The following is an 18512-nucleotide window of genomic DNA, read 5'->3' as shown; positions in this document are numbered from 1 at the left end:
TATTCTCTCTCCTTAGATACAACAGATGTTACTGTTGTGTTGTTATTCCAAGAAGGATGATCTGCTGACTGGTCTGGATTTCTGGGCTTTAGTCTAGTAACAGCCTTGCAAAAACGAAACATATGACACTAAACTGGAGTCTTGTTCTTCTTTCTCTTTTACGTAATCACTGCTGCTGAGGTACCAGTATCAAGGCAGTAAGTCTCTTGTTACTTATTTGCAGATATTTCCCTCCTGACTCCCTTTTCTTCTCTTTCCCCTTCAAAATTAAACATTCTCCAATAGAAGGAGAATTGAATATCTTAGGAAATAGGTAATGAAACAGTTTTCAACCCCTAGGTCACCAGTTCAAATTATGACCATGTCAGTAGCCTGAAAGGTCTGATGATTTCATGGCTGCTCAATCATTCATGGTGTGTAGAATGAATTGTTGTTGGTCCATTTTCTATTGGGCAGGCGTCTGCATCTCAAAAATCACTATAATTGGCACACTTCTTGGCAGTCTAAGCAATGAGGCCAAGGACCGAACTAACACAGAAACACAGCTATCTGCTCAGTCTGCACTGTTATCCTTCCAGAACAAGATTAAAGCACATTGGTAAAGTGGCCTGGTGAATGAAGTAAAAACTAGAGCAGAAGAGAGTGAGGGTACAGCTGGGTAGTTTTCATAAAATTCCTGTGGAAATTTCCTCCAATTCTGTGAAACCACATAAAGCAAATTTCCATGCCTGCAGTTCCTGAGTAGTTGATGTTTTATTTGAATGTGGAACTTGTTTAGAAGTTAAAGCCTCTTAAAAAATATATTTGTCCATCCAGCTGGTGTAATGGATGTGACATCACAGGCTCAGGGTACTGGTTCCTCCTAGAGCCCGTGAACTGCAGCTACTACCACTAGCCACCCAGTCCCCTATTGTGGTTTACAGGATAAAGTTGCTTTTTTCTCCCTGTAGTTAAGTTTACTCATATCTTTCAGAACAGTATCCTCTTGCAGACCTATGAAATTATTTTTGGAATCTATTATGCCTCTGTTAAGGATGAGACTTTTCTTGACTTCGAGCTATTCTTTACACTTTTCTTTTCTTTCTTAATTGCACTCTCTTCTTTCTATTTGTCCCATTCAAATTTCTCCTGAAACAAAGGGTCTGAATAAAATCAGAAAAGATATAGTTTCCTGCTTGTGCCATTCTGGCTGTCAGGTTCAGTGAAGAACCAGGCCAGTACTCAGCAATGGCAAAACTGCACAAGTTTAATTACATTGGGGTGCAATTCAAGTCACTACATTTGCAGCCAGAGGAACCTCCACACGCAGATCTCTCCTCTCCCTTCTTGAAGGTGGAGTAAGCACTCTCCCTTCCACCATCCCCTGTACCCCACACAGGGTGCTCTGTGGGAACTTGAGGACTGAGGTTGAGGACCTTTATTAGGAGATCTGGGGCACCTGTGGCTAGAAGGAGGCCCCACTAGTGCAGCTCCATTAGAGTCATGTTGCCAGAGTGATAGAGATCAAAGCTGGTGTTGATGCTTGGGAAGCTGAAGGGTTTCTGGGTAGGTTTCAAAACCTGTTCTGTAAGAAGCAAGCCTTGTCCCTCTAATGGGGCAATGTTGGAGAAATTTCAGTAGGGGTTCCTTGTGGAAATTTCCTTCCCTTCAGTCTCCTCCCCCAGATTTTACCATAGAGAGGGTGATCTAGCTCATTCCCAGATATCGCCATTTGAAACTCACAAAATAAAGATAACCTTAAAAAACTCAAAGGTAATTGTGCATGGAGGGAAGCAAGGACAAGACTAGAGGGACCAACTCTGAGCACTCACCACATTTGATACCCTTGAATATCAGCACAACATACTGATTATGGTTGTGGGGTTTATTATACCATGAACCCACCTCTCTAAGGTACTCTGTGACCTATTTTTTCAACCTACCTAATTAGGAAGGGAAAATATGATGCATTTGTTGTTCTAGTATCTAATACTTTGAAAGTTTGCTTTGCCACAGAATATTTTAGTGCCATACATACCACTGTAAACAATGGTATCATCCCCAAAAGGTAGCATTGGCCTTTAATATCTGCCACATCACATTTTGTAGTTAAAAAATGATGGCTGGTAATGTTCTGTGGATGCGGCAATAAGTGGAATTTACTGGATCCATCTGTGGAGCAAAGTTGTGATAAGTGAGGGGCGAAAAAGTAAAAATCAAAAAATTAATCATCTAGATGTGCACATTCCGTACTAAGTGATCTTGTGCCTTTCCTCCCCCTTTGATATGTTTCTTGACCCTTATGCCGAACCTAGGCTGTATACTCTTCAGGGCAGGGACTGTGACTTTTTCTTCTTTTTGTGAAGTGCCTAGGCAGATCTCTAAGTCCTCAGTAATAATAATGGAGAAGGACTTCAGGGGGACTGTTTGTATAATGGTTGTAGAAGCAGGGGCCTGATTTGCAAACTAATATCACCTAGTTCTTATACAGCACTTTACCAAAGAGGTCAGTATCATTATCTCCATTTTACAGCTAGGAAAATTAAGGCACAAATAAGTGAAATCACTTGCCCAAAGGCACTGAGGAAGCCAGTGGCAAAGCCAGAATTAGAACCCAGATGTCTAGGTCCCAGTGGCTCTATCCACTAGACCAATGTTTCAGTACAGGGGACTGGGGTGGTATGTTACTTTTCCTTTGCCTCATACAATCAGTCCTTTCTTTTATTCATAACCGCACACACTTCAGTTTGGGCAGTGTTAGGTCATGCTCTCTTCTTGTGCTGCAATGCAAAGGAAAGGATCTTCCTCTGAAGTGCCTAGCAGAAAACAGTAATCTCATCCTGGCAAGAGAGAAAAAAATGGATACTCCAAACTTCAGGTTCATTCATGTGATAAACTACACACTCAAAACAGTAAAATAAAACATTTCCCCCTTCAGTTGGGGATGAAGAGAAAGATAATATTATAGGGACCCTAATTTGCGCCTTTGAGGATTTTTAATCTCCACTGACTAGTACCTTGCTCTGTGGTTAGGTTCACACGAATCGGGTATTTAAAAAAAAAAAATATTGTTGGCTGTGTTCAGTCATGCACGCACACCAAACACCTGCATCAAGAAAGGGGGTCACGTCTTGTTTAATTTTCAAAAACTGCAGTATTAAGGCTTCGTTGTTTGCTTTATAGATAGTTAGGAAGTAGAAAGACTCCAGTCCACTCAACCTGTAACTTATTTTTATGGTATTAGTATTATTTTTCATACCCCTCTTCTTGTAAATTAAACTACCTTAGTACTGGAAGTAGAGCATTTTTAAAGAAAAAAATATCAGAAACCTCCTAATTATCTGAAATAGCTTTGCTGTATTATCATTTTGTGATTTTAAGTCTGGTGTCTTGTAACCTAGAAGGGTTAGAAACCAGTGCTGTATTTCTTTAGAGGGAAGATCCCCAGCACTCTGTGGTATAAAGCCTTCTTTTCTAGCACTTGTGGGTCATAGGATATTAGACCTCTCAATGGGGCTGAATGATCTTTTCCAGAAGCAAACATCTGTGTTGTAGAACCCCTTTCAACAAGGGGTCCCTGGTCGTGCAGCTCTGATGGAATCGTGCTATTGTGTTCATGTGTTTGAAGACAGAGTGAGTATGGAGGCCAGAGCAGCTGTGGATGCAGAGGGATTCTGTGTGGATGCCTGTAGCCTAAGAATCCTCATGGCTCAATGGTGGATTCCACAACCTATTTTGTGAAAGAATGGGGGTGGGTAAACCCCATCCCCCGTGACAACGATGGATTCTTCTCTATGTGAGGCGACTCCTCCCCCTGCATTCTCTCCTATAAGTTTTAATACAGGAAGTGGTGGCAATAAGAACTCTATTTACTCCAATGGCAGCACTACCAGGTCCCTCAATTGTTCCCCAACAGTATATTTAAAACATTTAGTTCAATCCAGTTTTAGATAACAGAAGGCAGGATTTTTAGAAGCACGCAGTTGACCTTACTCTGTTGCCACTGAAGTTAAGTTTTACCATTGCCTTCAATGGAAGCAGAGATAGATCAATGGTACAACTCCCTTTGACTGCAATGAGAACAGAATTAAGCTAGTGCTGACATTTTTGAAAACCCTACCCACAAAGCACAGGGTTTGTTGATGTAAAAGTATATTTTCTATGCCACTTCACTTTCTTTATAATATTTCAATAAGATACTTACTAAAAAACAAACATAAAACATTATTTTAATCCTAAACATACCAGCTAAAAATAGTCATGCTGTATATACAAAGCATACAGACTGAAACATACCCTTTTGTGAGCAAAATTCCCACCCCACTATAAATAATATCAAATTTGCCAAAAGATTCCAACATGAGACAATAACTCAAAAGAAATAAGTGTAAGTTTATTGGACTCCAACATTTCTTAGTCAAAATCTAAGTAAAGAAAACACACAGTAGAAAAAGTCATACAAAGCAGCAATGGATTTACATTACATTAAAGGAAGAGTTATTCTACACTATTAAATCTCTGTCCTAAAAAAGTAAAAACCTATTAATTAAAATCCAACACTGATGTAACTGAACCAATATACAATGGCTACATGATATACAGGATTATAAAAACAGCTTTTATTTGTCTTAATTCTATAACACTTTAAAATGACAAGTGATTTTATGTAACTTTAAATTGGAAAATACTACAGTTTGCATGTTTATGTTGGATTATTCCAACTTCCACAAAGCGTAGGAGACTTTTTCCAAACTCTACAAATGATCCCATTTTTCTTGTTATTTTTAAAAGGGACACTGTCAAGGTTAGACTCTGAAGTTTTGGTTTTGTAACTATTCATAAGTTTTCAAATATTATATTTTAAAGGGTGTTTTAAATTTAACACACTGCTACAATGGTGGAAACCCAAACACAATATTTGTGCCAGAGTATGAGAAATAGAAAGGGAAACTGCTTTGTCTGTTTTAACTGTCTCAGAATAGCAAAATGCAACAGATCCACAAAGCTCAGATCCATATTTCATACACATTGCCAAAGTTTGATGGTATCCCTACCTGGGATTTTCATGCCCAAACATCTTAAATGTTAACAACTGGGGTATAAAAATTATATTAGCTTTATTAGTATCAAGTATTGGTAACACAGGTAAGGACATTTTACACTATGTTTATCTTGATAGTACAATTTTTGTCACCAGTCATTTTAAACAAACAAGAATCAGTAGGACTTCAAAACAAAACAAAAACCCAAATACTATCAGGCTGAGTTCAACACAAAATTTTTAACACTGATTCACTAATTACAACATAAAAGAAAACTATCTTGCTTTGATTTTCATCTAGATCTTCTGGTAAGAAAATGTAAACAGACAGTATAGGCACATGCCAGATTTTATAGGCACATGCCAGATATTTGCACCATAACTGCTAGTGCTCAGGAGTTAGGGCCATATTCTACACCCTTGTCCCACATGAGGAACTTCCATTGATGTCAACAGAAGTTTTAGGCAAAATCTTAGGCCTTGTCTACACTTACTGGGGGTTCGATGTGTGGCGATCGCTGCATCGGCGGTCGATTTAGCGTGTCTAGTGAAGACCCGCTAAATCGACCGCCGATCGCTCTCCCATCGACTCCTGTACTCCACCTGAACGAGAAGCACAAGGGGAGTCAACAGAAGAGCATCTCCAGTTGACATTGCGTAGTGTGGACCCCGCGGTAAGTAGATCCAAGTACATTGACTTCAGCTATGTTATTCACATAGCTGAAGTTGTGTAACTTAGACTAATCGACCCTGTAGTGTAGACAAGGCCTTAGAGTACAATACAGATCTGGAAGAAACCTGCACTTCTGCACTTCCTACTTGGGCAAAAAGCCCTCATAGATGTCAATGGGAGCATTGCTTAAGGAGGGAATGCAGGAGCAGGTTCCCTACAGCTGTGTATTTTGGTTCACTGGCGGGTTGTAAGGCTATAGTTGTGTTCTGAAACGAGACTGACAACTCAACTGCCATCTCTGAAGTTTAACTGTCTATTGTTTACTTTTAAAAATGTTACAAAATTAGAGCAGCAATACCATTTCATGTCCTTTCTCTATTTTGGTAAAATTGCAGAATTACACACTAACTATATATGTAGCCTTTATTCAGAAGAACATTCACTGATACAATTTTTGTTTCTACCATTTAAAAGTCCACAACATGTAATTATTTCCATTGCTTACTTTGAGTGGTTGATTATGGCCCCAATTCAGCACACCACTTAAGCATATGCTTAACGTTAATCATGTTTTAAGGCCCAATGACTGCAGTGAGACTTAAGCATATGCTTAGCTGAATCAGTACCGACACGAACTAGCTTTACTTCACAGGCCAATCCTGTTCCCACTAAAGTAAACAGGAATGGTCACTGACTTGAGTTGGAACAGGATGAGCCTCTGTCAAATTTTGTTGATGGAGGACAAAACAAACCAAGAAAGAATTAAATTCTAAAGTATATATTAAAACATCTGCATGTTTCTGTCATGCCATATGAAAAAGAGCACAAAACCTCAAAGTTTAAGCGAAATCATACAAACTTTCTGCAATTGTTAAATAATCAGACAAAAAGCCAAGGCCTTTAGTATCCAATTCACACAGTTGCAAAACTAAACAAAATATGATGAAGACAGGTTTTTTGTATCAATAATTTGCCTATTATTCTTGTTATGGCCAAACTAGACATTCTTTAAAAGACCTTTATTGTAACTAACAATTTCTTCCATAATTTAACTTTTCTAACATATATTAAAATTACATGGAGTAGAAGAATATTTATCCATATCCTCCAAAGTAAACACTTCTGTCTCAGGGCTTTTTAAGATACTGTATAGATACTAATAGAAAACCAGAATTGATGTATAAATATCTCATATTTAAAACTTTATTTAGAGATCCTGTATTCCTTTATTGGACAACAAACAGGAACTAATTTTAAAAACAAAACAAAACACAGAACATGCTCAAAATTAAAAACAAACGTTTTTAAAAATAATCTAACAAACTTAAAAAGGAAACTAGTTATATCCACTTTTTTTCTGATTTTTACAATATATATTACACTTGGGGAAAAAAAAATCAAGACTTCTTCAAAATGTAGCACAAGGTTGTTAAATGTGTGCTATTTATAATCTTAGTATATACCAAAAATGCATCAAAGAAGTGCTTCAGTTGAAAATTATGGTTATTTGATAGCTGAACTGGTCATCATATTTTCTCTTAGAAGGGTATACTCATTCTTAGAAGGCTAGGTACAGACTGTCAACAAACTAAAAAGGAAATATCATGCTGTTTTGTACAGGAATCAATGGTGAAAACTTAGGCACCAATTTTAATACCTTGCTTTCACATTTTGTCCACATAGATTTCTTCTCCTAAAAGACATTTAATGTAAACACAAAACAATTATTTAGCTGTGCTAAATATATTTAACATGGCTTTATTTCATCTTGCTTTTGTTTAATAAACAAGGTTGAGTAATTATTATTTTACACTGAAATTATTTCTTTTCATTAAATGGTTTAGTTTTGTTAGTTGGAATTAAAAAAAGGAGTCACATCCGGAAGTGTCACCTATAAAAGTTTACATAGGAACCTTGTTTCATAGAATCATAGGGTTAGCAGGGACCTCAAGGGTCATCTAGTCTAACTGTAGTTTCGATTGCAGTTTTCATCTAAAAATATTTGCAGATTATTAGTGTAATCATATTTTCACATAATTCATCTGGAATAAGGAAAAACACCTATAGGTAGGTGTTAGTGTGTTTAGTAGCAGTTTTAGATTTTTTTTTAATCCACCATGTTGTAGCAAAAGACTTTGTAGCTAATTATTGCAGTTTGCTGGTAGCAGAAAGTCTGAGGGTCATATTGTGCCATCCTTTTAAGCTGAACTTCCCAATGAAAATAAAGTGCTGTTTTAAAACAAACAAAACAAATGATGGCAAATATGGACTTTGATTGAGCAAGGTATCTAAGTACATGCCTAACTAACCACCCACTGAAGTCAACAGGCCTACCCAGCAGCTTAAAGTTAGGCACCCATGCTCAATCTTGCTGAATCAGGCCCATTGGTCCTGAATATTATCATTGTTGTCCACACCTTTATATTTTGGGCCTCAGCCTACATTCCTTGTGACTTCTGTGGGAATTCTGGATGCTGAAGGAACACAGTATCAGAACCTTATAGGATTAAGGGCTTGATCCTGCTCCTACTGAAGTCCGCAACAAAACTCCTGTTGACTCTAGTGAAAGCAGGACTGGGACCTAATTACACAGTACTGAATGCAATACTTTCTTTTTTCTTTTCCCATCTGAAGGTGGCCTGGATCCAAAATGGACTGTCAAGTATTTCATCCATTTACATTCTCACGGTTTATTCTAATCCATTCCACTCAATTAAATTTAAAATACCAGCAGCAGAAAGATGGTTTTAACTCTGAGCTCCTAAACAAGAGAAGCACATTGTCAAAAGCAGGTGGAAAACTAATTCTGGACCCTTGCCATAGCTTCTGGCAAATATTGGATACTAATGATGCCAACTATTCCAATTGTGACTATTTTTAACCATTATTACCATGATTTTAAACAAACCCAAATTAACACTTCTAACACAAAGTATCACAAACAATAGAAAGTGTCAGAAAAGAAACAAATATTCTATACACTGTATTTACAAAAGCTGATGATTGTAGTGTGGTGCTTTTTCCTCTGCTTTGAACCAGATATGTATGTTTAATACAAAATTTAAATACATATTTTATTCATTTATACAGGTGTCTATATAAATATTTACATTTAATTTTTTTTAAAAAAACATATCTTTGTGCTAATGGCCATATTTACGGCCACACACAGGAGTTTATTTCACAACTCCTTCCCCCTACAAGCTTCTGCTATTCGAAGTAATATATTCATACATTCTATTGTACTTAGAATTACACACAACAGTACAAACCAGAGGAAACAAAATTGTGAATTGTCTGACATCCATTCAATGTTAGTTCATATTTATAAACAGTACTGTTGTTTGCATTATAAGTGCTGCTTTATTACAATGCTTGTAGTTACTGAACTATGTACAGTAAATTAGCCTTTGGGGCGTTCTATAAAGCAGCATACATTTTTTTTCCAGAGTCTTCCTTAGAAGCTTCTATTTAAATGGCTGAAAGCAGGCTTGCTGCTCCTTTATATATAAAATCCAAGTATTAATATTGCTGATCTTAGATTCTATTGTATTTTGCACAAGTTCCATATAAGAACAAAACAATTCCACATTACTATAAAAAAAACAACAACATTAATTCCCAATAAGTGTCAGGATAACTCAAATTTGAGGTTTATTTGTTATTGCTAAAATATTACTAAAATCTAGATTACTAAAGAAAAATATTCCATCCACTTCTTTCTTAACTTCAAGTGCAGGGCTAATATTTATAGGGAGCTCAGGTGTTCATTATACTCAAAACAAGAAGTTGGTTACAGTATAACACCACTATAAACTCACAGTTAGAATCCACATTTTTGTTCCTTTTTTGTTTTTAAATGTATATATTTATATATATATATATAGACATATTTATATATATATATTTATATATAGAGAGAGAGAGACACCACCGGATGAGGATCCATGCATACAATCAAGATGTGATCGGATTTCAATGTTAATGAAATTAAATTATACTGTTACTATAAGATCCCAGACAACAGTACTTTAAATTATACAAATTTCTATCTACTAACATCAAAGTTAGTTTACCTTAATCTTCAAATCCAAGCAGCATCATAAATCCATCTTTACTTTTTTGATGGTTCTTGTCCCCTTAGATTTCTAGTTTATATGGCATACTTCTGAAATATCCTGGAAACGGTCTCCATTTAACCAGCTTTTTAAACTACCTGTTGAAGATCTCTAACTAATTGTGTGTCTGTTCATGGCTCCAAAGACTAAATGCAGTCTTGAATGTCCTGTGACAAAGTTTACACATATATTGTCTTTTGAATGTGATTGCTGAAAGTGGTGGAGCATGATAAAAGAGCGTGTCCGATTCTTGTGGAACAAATAATTTCTCAGTAGTAGTTGGGCTCTCAGACAAACCTGTAGGACTATCAGGCTCTAAGGGCTGGATTTTGGGTAGAGGTGGGGGTGGAGGCAGAGGTGGCGGTGATGGGGAGTTAGCTGGTGGACATATCTCAGAATCTTTATTCACTGATTCCTCTGCAGCCTGTGACATATGAGACTGGAAGTGGCTCCACAAACGGAAGTTGGTCCGGAAGGCCTTGTTGCACACATGACAAATAAATGGTTTTACAGAGCACAAAAGCTCCTGATGACGCTCCAACTGCTTGTGTACAGTAAAAATTTTTCCACATTTTTCACAGGGCCACAAGCCAGTGACTTTATTAGAAACTATTTCCTTAGCTTCTCTGTTGGTTTCAGTGACCTCATCCTCTATATCGTCTGCAGGCTCTTCTTTTACGTGAATTTTAAACTGTTTGGAAACACTTAGATCTTCAGGAAGGCATGAAGAATCTTCAGAATCAAAATTAATTTGTTCTGAAGAATCACTGAATACTCCATCTTCCTTCGCAGTAACAAAATTGTTCATTTTATTAGATTCTGATTGAGAATGCAATCTTGAAGCATTAGTTATTTCACCATTGTGATCAAGAATAGGTAAAGAAAAATTCTCTGTTGGGGCCATGGTATTTTGATTGTGAACTTCAACTTGATGACGCCAAATACTAAAGGAGGATTTAAAAGTGCGCATACACTCAAGACAAGTGAGCTTCTTATATTCACACTTGCTTTCATGTTCATGCTTCAGCTCTGGAGAAGAAAATCTAAGGCTGCAATAAGGACAAACTGTTGCATTTCTACAAAGTCGCTCATGATTTCCCTGTTCAATAAGAGAGGAGAGCTTAGCATTACAAAGACGACACTGATAGACCTCTTTGTTTTCAACTGGACTTGCAATATGAATGTGCTCTTTTTGCTTAGAAGCCTTATTTCCTCCAATTGGTTTTTCCCCTGGATGCATTTTTATGTGCTGTTTAAATTGAGAGAGAAAACGATAAGCTTTCCCACAGTAGGTACAAATGTAGGCTCCTTTGGATCTTGATCTTAAGTTCCTTTTGATGACTTGCTGTGCTTGTGAACTGGACTGTCCCTGAAAACCTTGTTTGCCACGTCGTAGTTTAACAATCAGTGCTTTTTTAATCTCTCTCTCTCTCACAATATCAATTAATTTTCTTTGGAATTTTTCATCCAAGACAGCATGTGAACTGGAAGCAGGTGAGGGATTCTTCACAATTCCATGCTGTGTCTGGCAATGAGTCCATACTTTGAAGTTTGTGTGAAATCTCTTGTGGCATATATCACAAGCATATGGTTTCTCTGGATTATGATACATATTAACATGACGGTGAAGGCCTGCTGTAGATCTGAAAATCTTAAGACAGTGCTTGCATTTAAACTTTTTGTTTGGTCTCACTTCTTCCAATTCACTGTATTCATCTTTACTAACATCAGAATCTGGAAAGTCAGCATCAAGACGCGTAGGACTTGAACTTTCCTCAAAATTATCCTCTGACCCAGGAGAACCATGCTCATTCACTTTCAATTTTTTAAATGGTAGCCTTCTATCTGCTTGAAACCTCCTTTTTGCTGGAAGTCTATTCATATCCCTATTATCATCCTCAGTTTTAAAAGGAAAGTCTTTACTGGCAGATGTTGAAGCATCTCCTACTGTAACTCTTATTATTTCAGAAGGCTCTGAAAGCGGGCTGCTAGGTTCAGTTTTTATTCGTACATCAGTTAGAGGAGAAGCTACCTCCCTATCAGTCGACTGAGAGGCACTAAAGGACCTAAGGCGGTGTGGGTGCATTACCTGTGTCTTGTCATCTAGGACAGCCTTTTCTGAAGACTCTTTCAAGGATGACTTTTGAGATATAACATTAAACGTTTTTCCCTGTGAGTCACTAGTCACCAATGATGATTCATGTGAAGCTTTTAAATCAACAGAAGATGAATAAATAGGAACCTGACTGTCCATGGACAATGACCTTCGAAGGAGACTTTTTACAAGTGGGCCACTCCGGTCAATACTTTGGTTTTCAGGACCTGATCCACTAGATGGAACCACTAGTCCTAATTTTGAGTAGTATAGCAAATTCCTATCTTCTCCTTGACCATTTCCTTTTCCTGTCTCTCGCAACAAAAATGTAGATTCTGATGAAGCATGCAGAGATAAGATTGGAGGACGTGGTCTTTTTAATGACATCTCTACAGCTTTTCCTCTTAGAAGCTGACCACTCACTCCTGGCTCATCACATGAAGTTTCTTTCTCAGCTAAAGGCTTTTGTGGCAATTCTGTGTTCCTCTTTACCAAGCCACTACTACTTTGGTCATCCACAGTTCCAGAAGGTTCATGAAGTTTGGTGTAGCTCACAGGACTGTCTTTTAGCCACCTCCTGTCACTTAATGATAAACTGTGAAGGGGTTCAATTGGTTTTGTTACTTGTGGTCTATTGTTTGTTTTGATGGCAATGGAGTGTGAGGGCTTAGAGCTATGGCTTAAATCATGTGTTTGACTGACATTTTTAACTTGTGCTTCATTTCTGCTCTGACAAACAATGACACTTCTCTTCTGAGAACTGCTTTCATCTTCTTCTTGAAACAATATTTTTTTAATGGGACATGCTGGAAAAGGAGCTTGAGGACTCTTAGAAACAATGTTAGTAAGAAAGGAAATGCCAAGGCTGTAGCCCAATTCTTGAACAGCTGCGAGACTGCTTTTCTCAACAAACAAAGACGAAGAGTAAATGTAGTTTAATACATTATCAAAAGCATCTGGTTCACAGAAGTCAAGCTGAAACACTGATTGGGACTCATTCTCTTTATCTGTGAAGAGAGTCTGGAAGTATTCACTGCTGGCAGCCAGAACATTTTTATGAGCTCTAAATTTTTGGTCTCCCACTATTAGAAGAACATCACATAGCTGTCCTTTTAGACGTTCCTCATTCAAAGCACTTAAGAGAGAAATGGCATGTGCTGGGTTTATGTAATGCAAGAGCCCCTCCATGATTTGGATTTATCTGAAAAACGAAAATAAAGATAGTTATGGTCTGTTTTACACACACTTTTAAAATATAACATGAACCTAAACGGCTTAGTTTCTGATTATAGTCCACATAGCTATTTTTTCATTAACATTAAAGAATTTTAAGTTTTGGGGCTATGCATGGGAATTAAAAGAACAAAAGCAATCTGAATTCATAACTCTAATAGATACACAGGCACGAAAAAAAGCAATTTGTGATTCTGCTTTTCCAATGCACCTTAAATAACCACTCTCCATTAAGATTATATCTGACCAATAAGGGCAGCTATGTTCTCTTCCTGTAGCTAGCATATGCCTACTTCTCTTTATACAGTAATACTCAATAAGTTGACTGAGCATGAAGGAAGTTTTTTTTCCTACCAATACTTCTGCAAAGACATATTAAAAAAATATTGCTAAAATTCTGAGTCTGAGACTTACAATATGGGTTAATTTTCAAATGTAACTCATTTTTGAGGCTAAACAAACTTGATAGTACCCTTTTAATTGAACAGGCTAAAGTTTTTTGTTGCTTTTTTAAAAATGATGGGGAAAAACTATCCTGCTTAATTGTCTCTGATGAAGACTGGTGTAATTAACTCTCATATTTGCTTACATTTAAGGGCAAAGCAAAAAGTATAGATTAACAACTTTGGAAGTGTATTACTAAAAAAAATTACTTGTAATTGAGTGGCCATGTATCCTGTCTTTCTGGGAATTTCAGTTTTACAATAGAGTCCAAGTGTTTTTCTGTCATGACTTCAATATATAGTGTACCAACCAACTACACTCCCTGGTTTGACCCCCAGCAACAGATGAACTTGGTGCCCTGGTGCCTTTGAGCAGGGTCCTAGAATGGCTCTTCCTTGCTGTATTGTTGCATGCCATGAAGTTGTATTGCTCAAATCCTCAGGTGACACATGTATGGATAGCATTAGCCTTTTTGAGACAGCATCACTCTGGAAGTTCATGTTGAGTTGCTTGCCCCCTATAGCCCCTAGATCCTTTTGAGGGTCACTGGTTTCTGGGATACAATACCTCCTTCTACAGGTATGACTTGTTTGGCACTCTCTTCCTCAAAGCAGCACCCTGGAACCTTAGTGATTGGCTGAACAAGAAGTAGGACTGAGTGGACTTGTAGGCTCTAAAGTTTAACATTGTTTTGTTTTTGAGTGCAGTTACCTAAAAAAATTATTCTACATTTGTAAGTTGCACTTTTATAATAAAGAGATTGCCCTACTGTACTTGTATGAGGTGAATTAAAAATACTATTTCTTTTTTTTAAATCTTGTAATCAGCGCTGGAGTTGTAAACAAGGAATTTACAATTCTGTAAGAGAAGCGCCACACAATGCAGGGTTGCTCAACGCTGTGACTCAGCAAAACCCACCAGGACATGTCTGGGCTACTGTTTTCCAAGCACATGGACTGAGGATATATAATAGGGGACAGTGGCGTCATGCTTTTGCCTTTCTCCTCCTCCACCTACCCTGGAAGCAACAAGAACGCTGGGAAGACAAAAGACTTGAACTGAGTAGACTGGTCCCAAGCTTAAAGGGGAAGCCTGTGTATTAAGAACTGTCACTTACCTACAACATCCAGTAGGGTGAGAAAATTTGCTTGACCCAAATGCTGTCTAGTTTAATAAGGTTTAAGATTTAGACTGTACACTTACCAAAGAAAATAAAAAGTAACTATCGCTGATCTCACCTGACAACTTCCTCCCTATAGGGCCCTGGTGTCCACTTTCAAGCCCAACTGGGAGTCAGCTCATCAATCACAGGTAGACTGGCCTCTTCCATCTTAAAGGGCTAGTGTCACCCTATGACAAGTGATTTTATATTTACTTGAATGATATATTTATAACATTGATGAAAATGTTAAATACCATTAGACCTAGTACCGAGCCCTGTGGAACCCCACTAGAAACCACCTCCACTCAGTGACGATTCACCATAAAAGACTACTTTGAAATCTGTCACTTAGTTCTTAATCCATTTAACAGGTGCTTTATCAATACTGTGCAGTGCTACTCTTTCAATCAGAATGTTGTGCAGTACTATGTAAAATGCTTTACACAAGTCTAAGTATATTACATCTAGGCAGTTATTTTTATCAACCAAACTTGTAATCTCAAGCAGTGAAATCAGGTTTTCCATAAAACCAGATTGACTAGCATTAACTATTATTCCTATCCTATCACTCTTTATCTATCAAATCCCCTTTGAAACTCAAAAAGTTTTACATTGGCCTCATCCAGGGCTTGAACCTACAGGTGTTCAGTGCACTGCAGGAAATAGGACTAATCAATCCTATAGGTATTATGTCAAATACACACCATAGTCTGCCTAATACCATGAGCAAAACAGTAGAATTCCATTTCGTCATCTGAACTGAAACTATGTCCAGTACAGAGCTAGTGTCTGTGAAACTCTCTCCCTTAAATATTTCTAATATTAAGCCCATCATTGAAATATGCAGGTGGCAAAATCAAGACGATTGACACCAGACCATGAAGACAGCAACAACTAATAAAAGACAATTTTGTTTCAATATTCCTGGATTGATAAGATCCTTAACAAAAACTATTTATTCCTATATGTTCCAGTATTAACGTGCCACAGAGATCATTAAGCAAATCACAGTGTATTTGGTCTCAGGAAATCCTTGTTCAACAATGCACATCCGAGGGAAAGAATTGGCAAATATTCATCTAAAAATACACTGTGCAAGTTTGCTATCACTGTGCAAACTGCCCCAGGACACAGGGGCCTATCAGGTTATCTATGTTATAGTACAGTGTTTAATTACTTGATCACATACTACTTTTCCCACAAGACTTCTGTCTGACTGAGTGCACAGGATGGATAGTGCTCACTAAATGAACAATTATTCAATATTTTTATCTTCAGCATCCAATGTGTGGCCCCTGCTTTATTTACGGTACATCATCCAACACTACACTGAATACAAAATTATTAATTTTCTCATGTTTTTCTGTGTTTCTGATCACCATAGCATGACTGCTTCACGCTAATGAATTTATCTTCACAATACTCCTATGAGATGATGTGGTAGTATTTTTTCCATCAGTAAAATGGTGGATGGAGGCACAGAGAAATTAAGACCAAGATAGTCAAGCATCCACTAATTTTGATTGCCCAATTATAAACAACTAGGACCTGATTTTACAGAGTACTTAGCATTTTCATAGCACTTTACATGTTTCAAAGCACAGCTCCCATTGGCTTAGGATACAGTTAGGAGTGGTCACCACTTCTGCAAGTCAGACCCCAGTTGTCACACACTGAATATCCAGAAAATGAGGAACACATACTTAATGGCCAACTATGAACATTTTGGTTTAAGTGGCTTGCCCAACATCACATAGGAGCTCTGTAGCAGGGATATAATCCAGTTTTCCAGGGCAGCATTCAACTTCCTCAGCCATGGGACCACCTTTCTCTTTCTGCAGTTCCCTACCTCATTCATAAGCCCCGTCTTTTTCAGTTTAAACTGATTTTTACCAGAAAAATCCTGGGTTTTACAAAAAGTATTATTCATTTTCCCTCCACTTTCCACCCTACTTTTGTATCATTCAAATATATAAAAAATAACTTGTTTTATTAGAAAATTAAAACACATTGCATGAGATACATGTATTACGATAATACATTAGTCTTATCTTTGTGTAAATGCAAAGCTGCCTGTTGAAGTATGGCTATGTATTAGTCTATAACAGTGGTTCCCAAACTAGGGGCACTGTTTGTTCAGGGAAAGCCCCTGGCGGGCCGGGCCTGTTTGTTCACCTGCTGCATCCGCAGGTTTGGCCAATCGCAGCTCCCAGTGGCCGCGGTTTGCCACTCCAGGCCAATGGGGGCTGTGGGAAGCAGCGGCCAGCAAGTCCCTTGGCCCGTGCCACTTCCTGCGGCTCCCATTGGCTGAAAGTGGCCAACCGCAGCCAATGGGAGCTGCGATTGGCCGAACTTGTGGTCATGGCAGGTAAACAAACAGGCCCGGCCCGCCAAGGGGTTTCCCTGAACAAGCGGCACCCCTAGTTTGGGAACCATTGATCTAGAAGATACAACAAACAAGCATACACACAACTCTGAAGTGCGTGCACATCTGAACGTACTGATGAATCTCATGCTCACCACGTACACATTTCAAGCTGTTAGCAGATAATGGTTTAAAGACCTGAAACACTAAAATGAGTAGAAAATGAAAATCTGTATCAGAATACGTTTCAGAGCACAAGGAAGTCCTCTAAAGTTTAAAAAAAACAAAAACAGGAGAAAATGAAGTAGTTGATTGTATACACTGCAAATGGTGTGGCTCAATTATTAAACACAAATATTTATAGGCTAATAGTTTTAAGTCAACAACAGTAAACTGTTTATTCAAATGAAAAGTTTTATGTGGAGATTAGAGATGTATTGTTTTCTTAAAGTCAGAGGTAGCATTGTGTTTTGAGTTCTGTTTTAGTTCTGCAGCAAACCACATTGAATTCCATTCATCAAAGCATTAATCTGCTGAATAGTTTATTCCCCTGTCCACCAAAATAAATCCTGATATTTACCCAGAAAAAATTATTAATAGTTTTTTTCACCAATTTTCACCTCTTTTTGTTGGTGTACTAATAAACACGGATAAATTCCCAGGAAAAGTTAAATAAAATGAAAACTGAAAATGAAGGCCCTACTCATCCACTACACACCTTCCAACTTCTGCACTAACAGAGGCAGGAGTCATGCAGATAACAGTTTCATTTCACTATAGAATTCTGATCAATTCTCTGGGCTCTGTCTATTCTGTGCACTGAATGAGGTCCTTGCTGTCTCTGTTACCTTCAGGAGAGTGATATCAGCTTGGGTCATCTAGGGGAGACGGTGGCAGTTTTCATTGCAGTCCGAGCAATCGAAAACAATAGTCCACGCGATCCCATCCCATTGTGCTTTTCTGTTCCCTCAGTTTCCCAGACATGCTGGCATAGGTGCTGGAACTAGGAGTGCAGGGGGTGCTGCAGCACCCCCTGACTTGGAGTGATTTTCATTATACATAGGGTTTATAGTTTGGTTCAGTGGCTCTCATCCCACTATAAAAATTGTTCCAGCACCACTGAATGCTGGTGGTTTGGGTGGCAGGGGTAGGCATTGAGCTTAGAAACCACAAGCCTCAGGCCACGGCTAGCAGCAGCGCAATGGGGGAGGGGTAGAGGAGGGTTTGGGAAATTTTCTTGTGCACTCTCGTCGCCGCAACTTCCCCCACTACACTGCCTTTGCCAAGGTTTGCAGTTTGGGAAGGTCAATGGTGGCCCCCGATCGCCACACAAAGTCCATGTTACAAAGGGCAGGTGGCCAATGCCACTTATGTTCCTGCCGTGGGTTGCCCACCCAGTGCT

The 18512-nt window shown here is 38.2% G+C and overlaps 1 protein-coding gene across 5 annotated transcripts in view; it reads right to left on the bottom strand.

The window, feature by feature from the left end:
- Positions 1–4351: 4351 nt before the first annotated feature.
- Positions 4352–18512, bottom strand: part of ZBTB21 (zinc finger and BTB domain containing 21) — a 36082-nt gene continuing 21921 nt past the window's right edge. For 2 of the 5 annotated variants that reach the window (XM_075132570.1, XM_048865928.2), the window contains exon 2: positions 4352–13107. In XM_075132570.1, coding sequence (XP_074988671.1) covers positions 9927–13094 — 3168 coding nt within the window. In that variant the 5' untranslated portion in view covers positions 13095–13107 and the 3' untranslated portion in view covers positions 4352–9926. Of the gene's footprint in view, positions 13108–14821; positions 14978–18512 lie in introns of those variants that run through there. The other 3 variants (XR_007358718.2, XM_048865902.2, XM_075132567.1) reach the window with 3 other exon arrangements.

The sequence above is a fragment of the Caretta caretta genome, chromosome 1 (assembly GCF_965140235.1).
Source record: "Caretta caretta isolate rCarCar2 chromosome 1, rCarCar1.hap1, whole genome shotgun sequence".
NCBI lineage: Eukaryota > Metazoa > Chordata > Testudines > Cheloniidae > Caretta > Caretta caretta.
The sequence above is the reverse complement of the archived record's forward strand: the minus strand, read 5'-3'. Positions and strand labels throughout refer to the sequence as shown.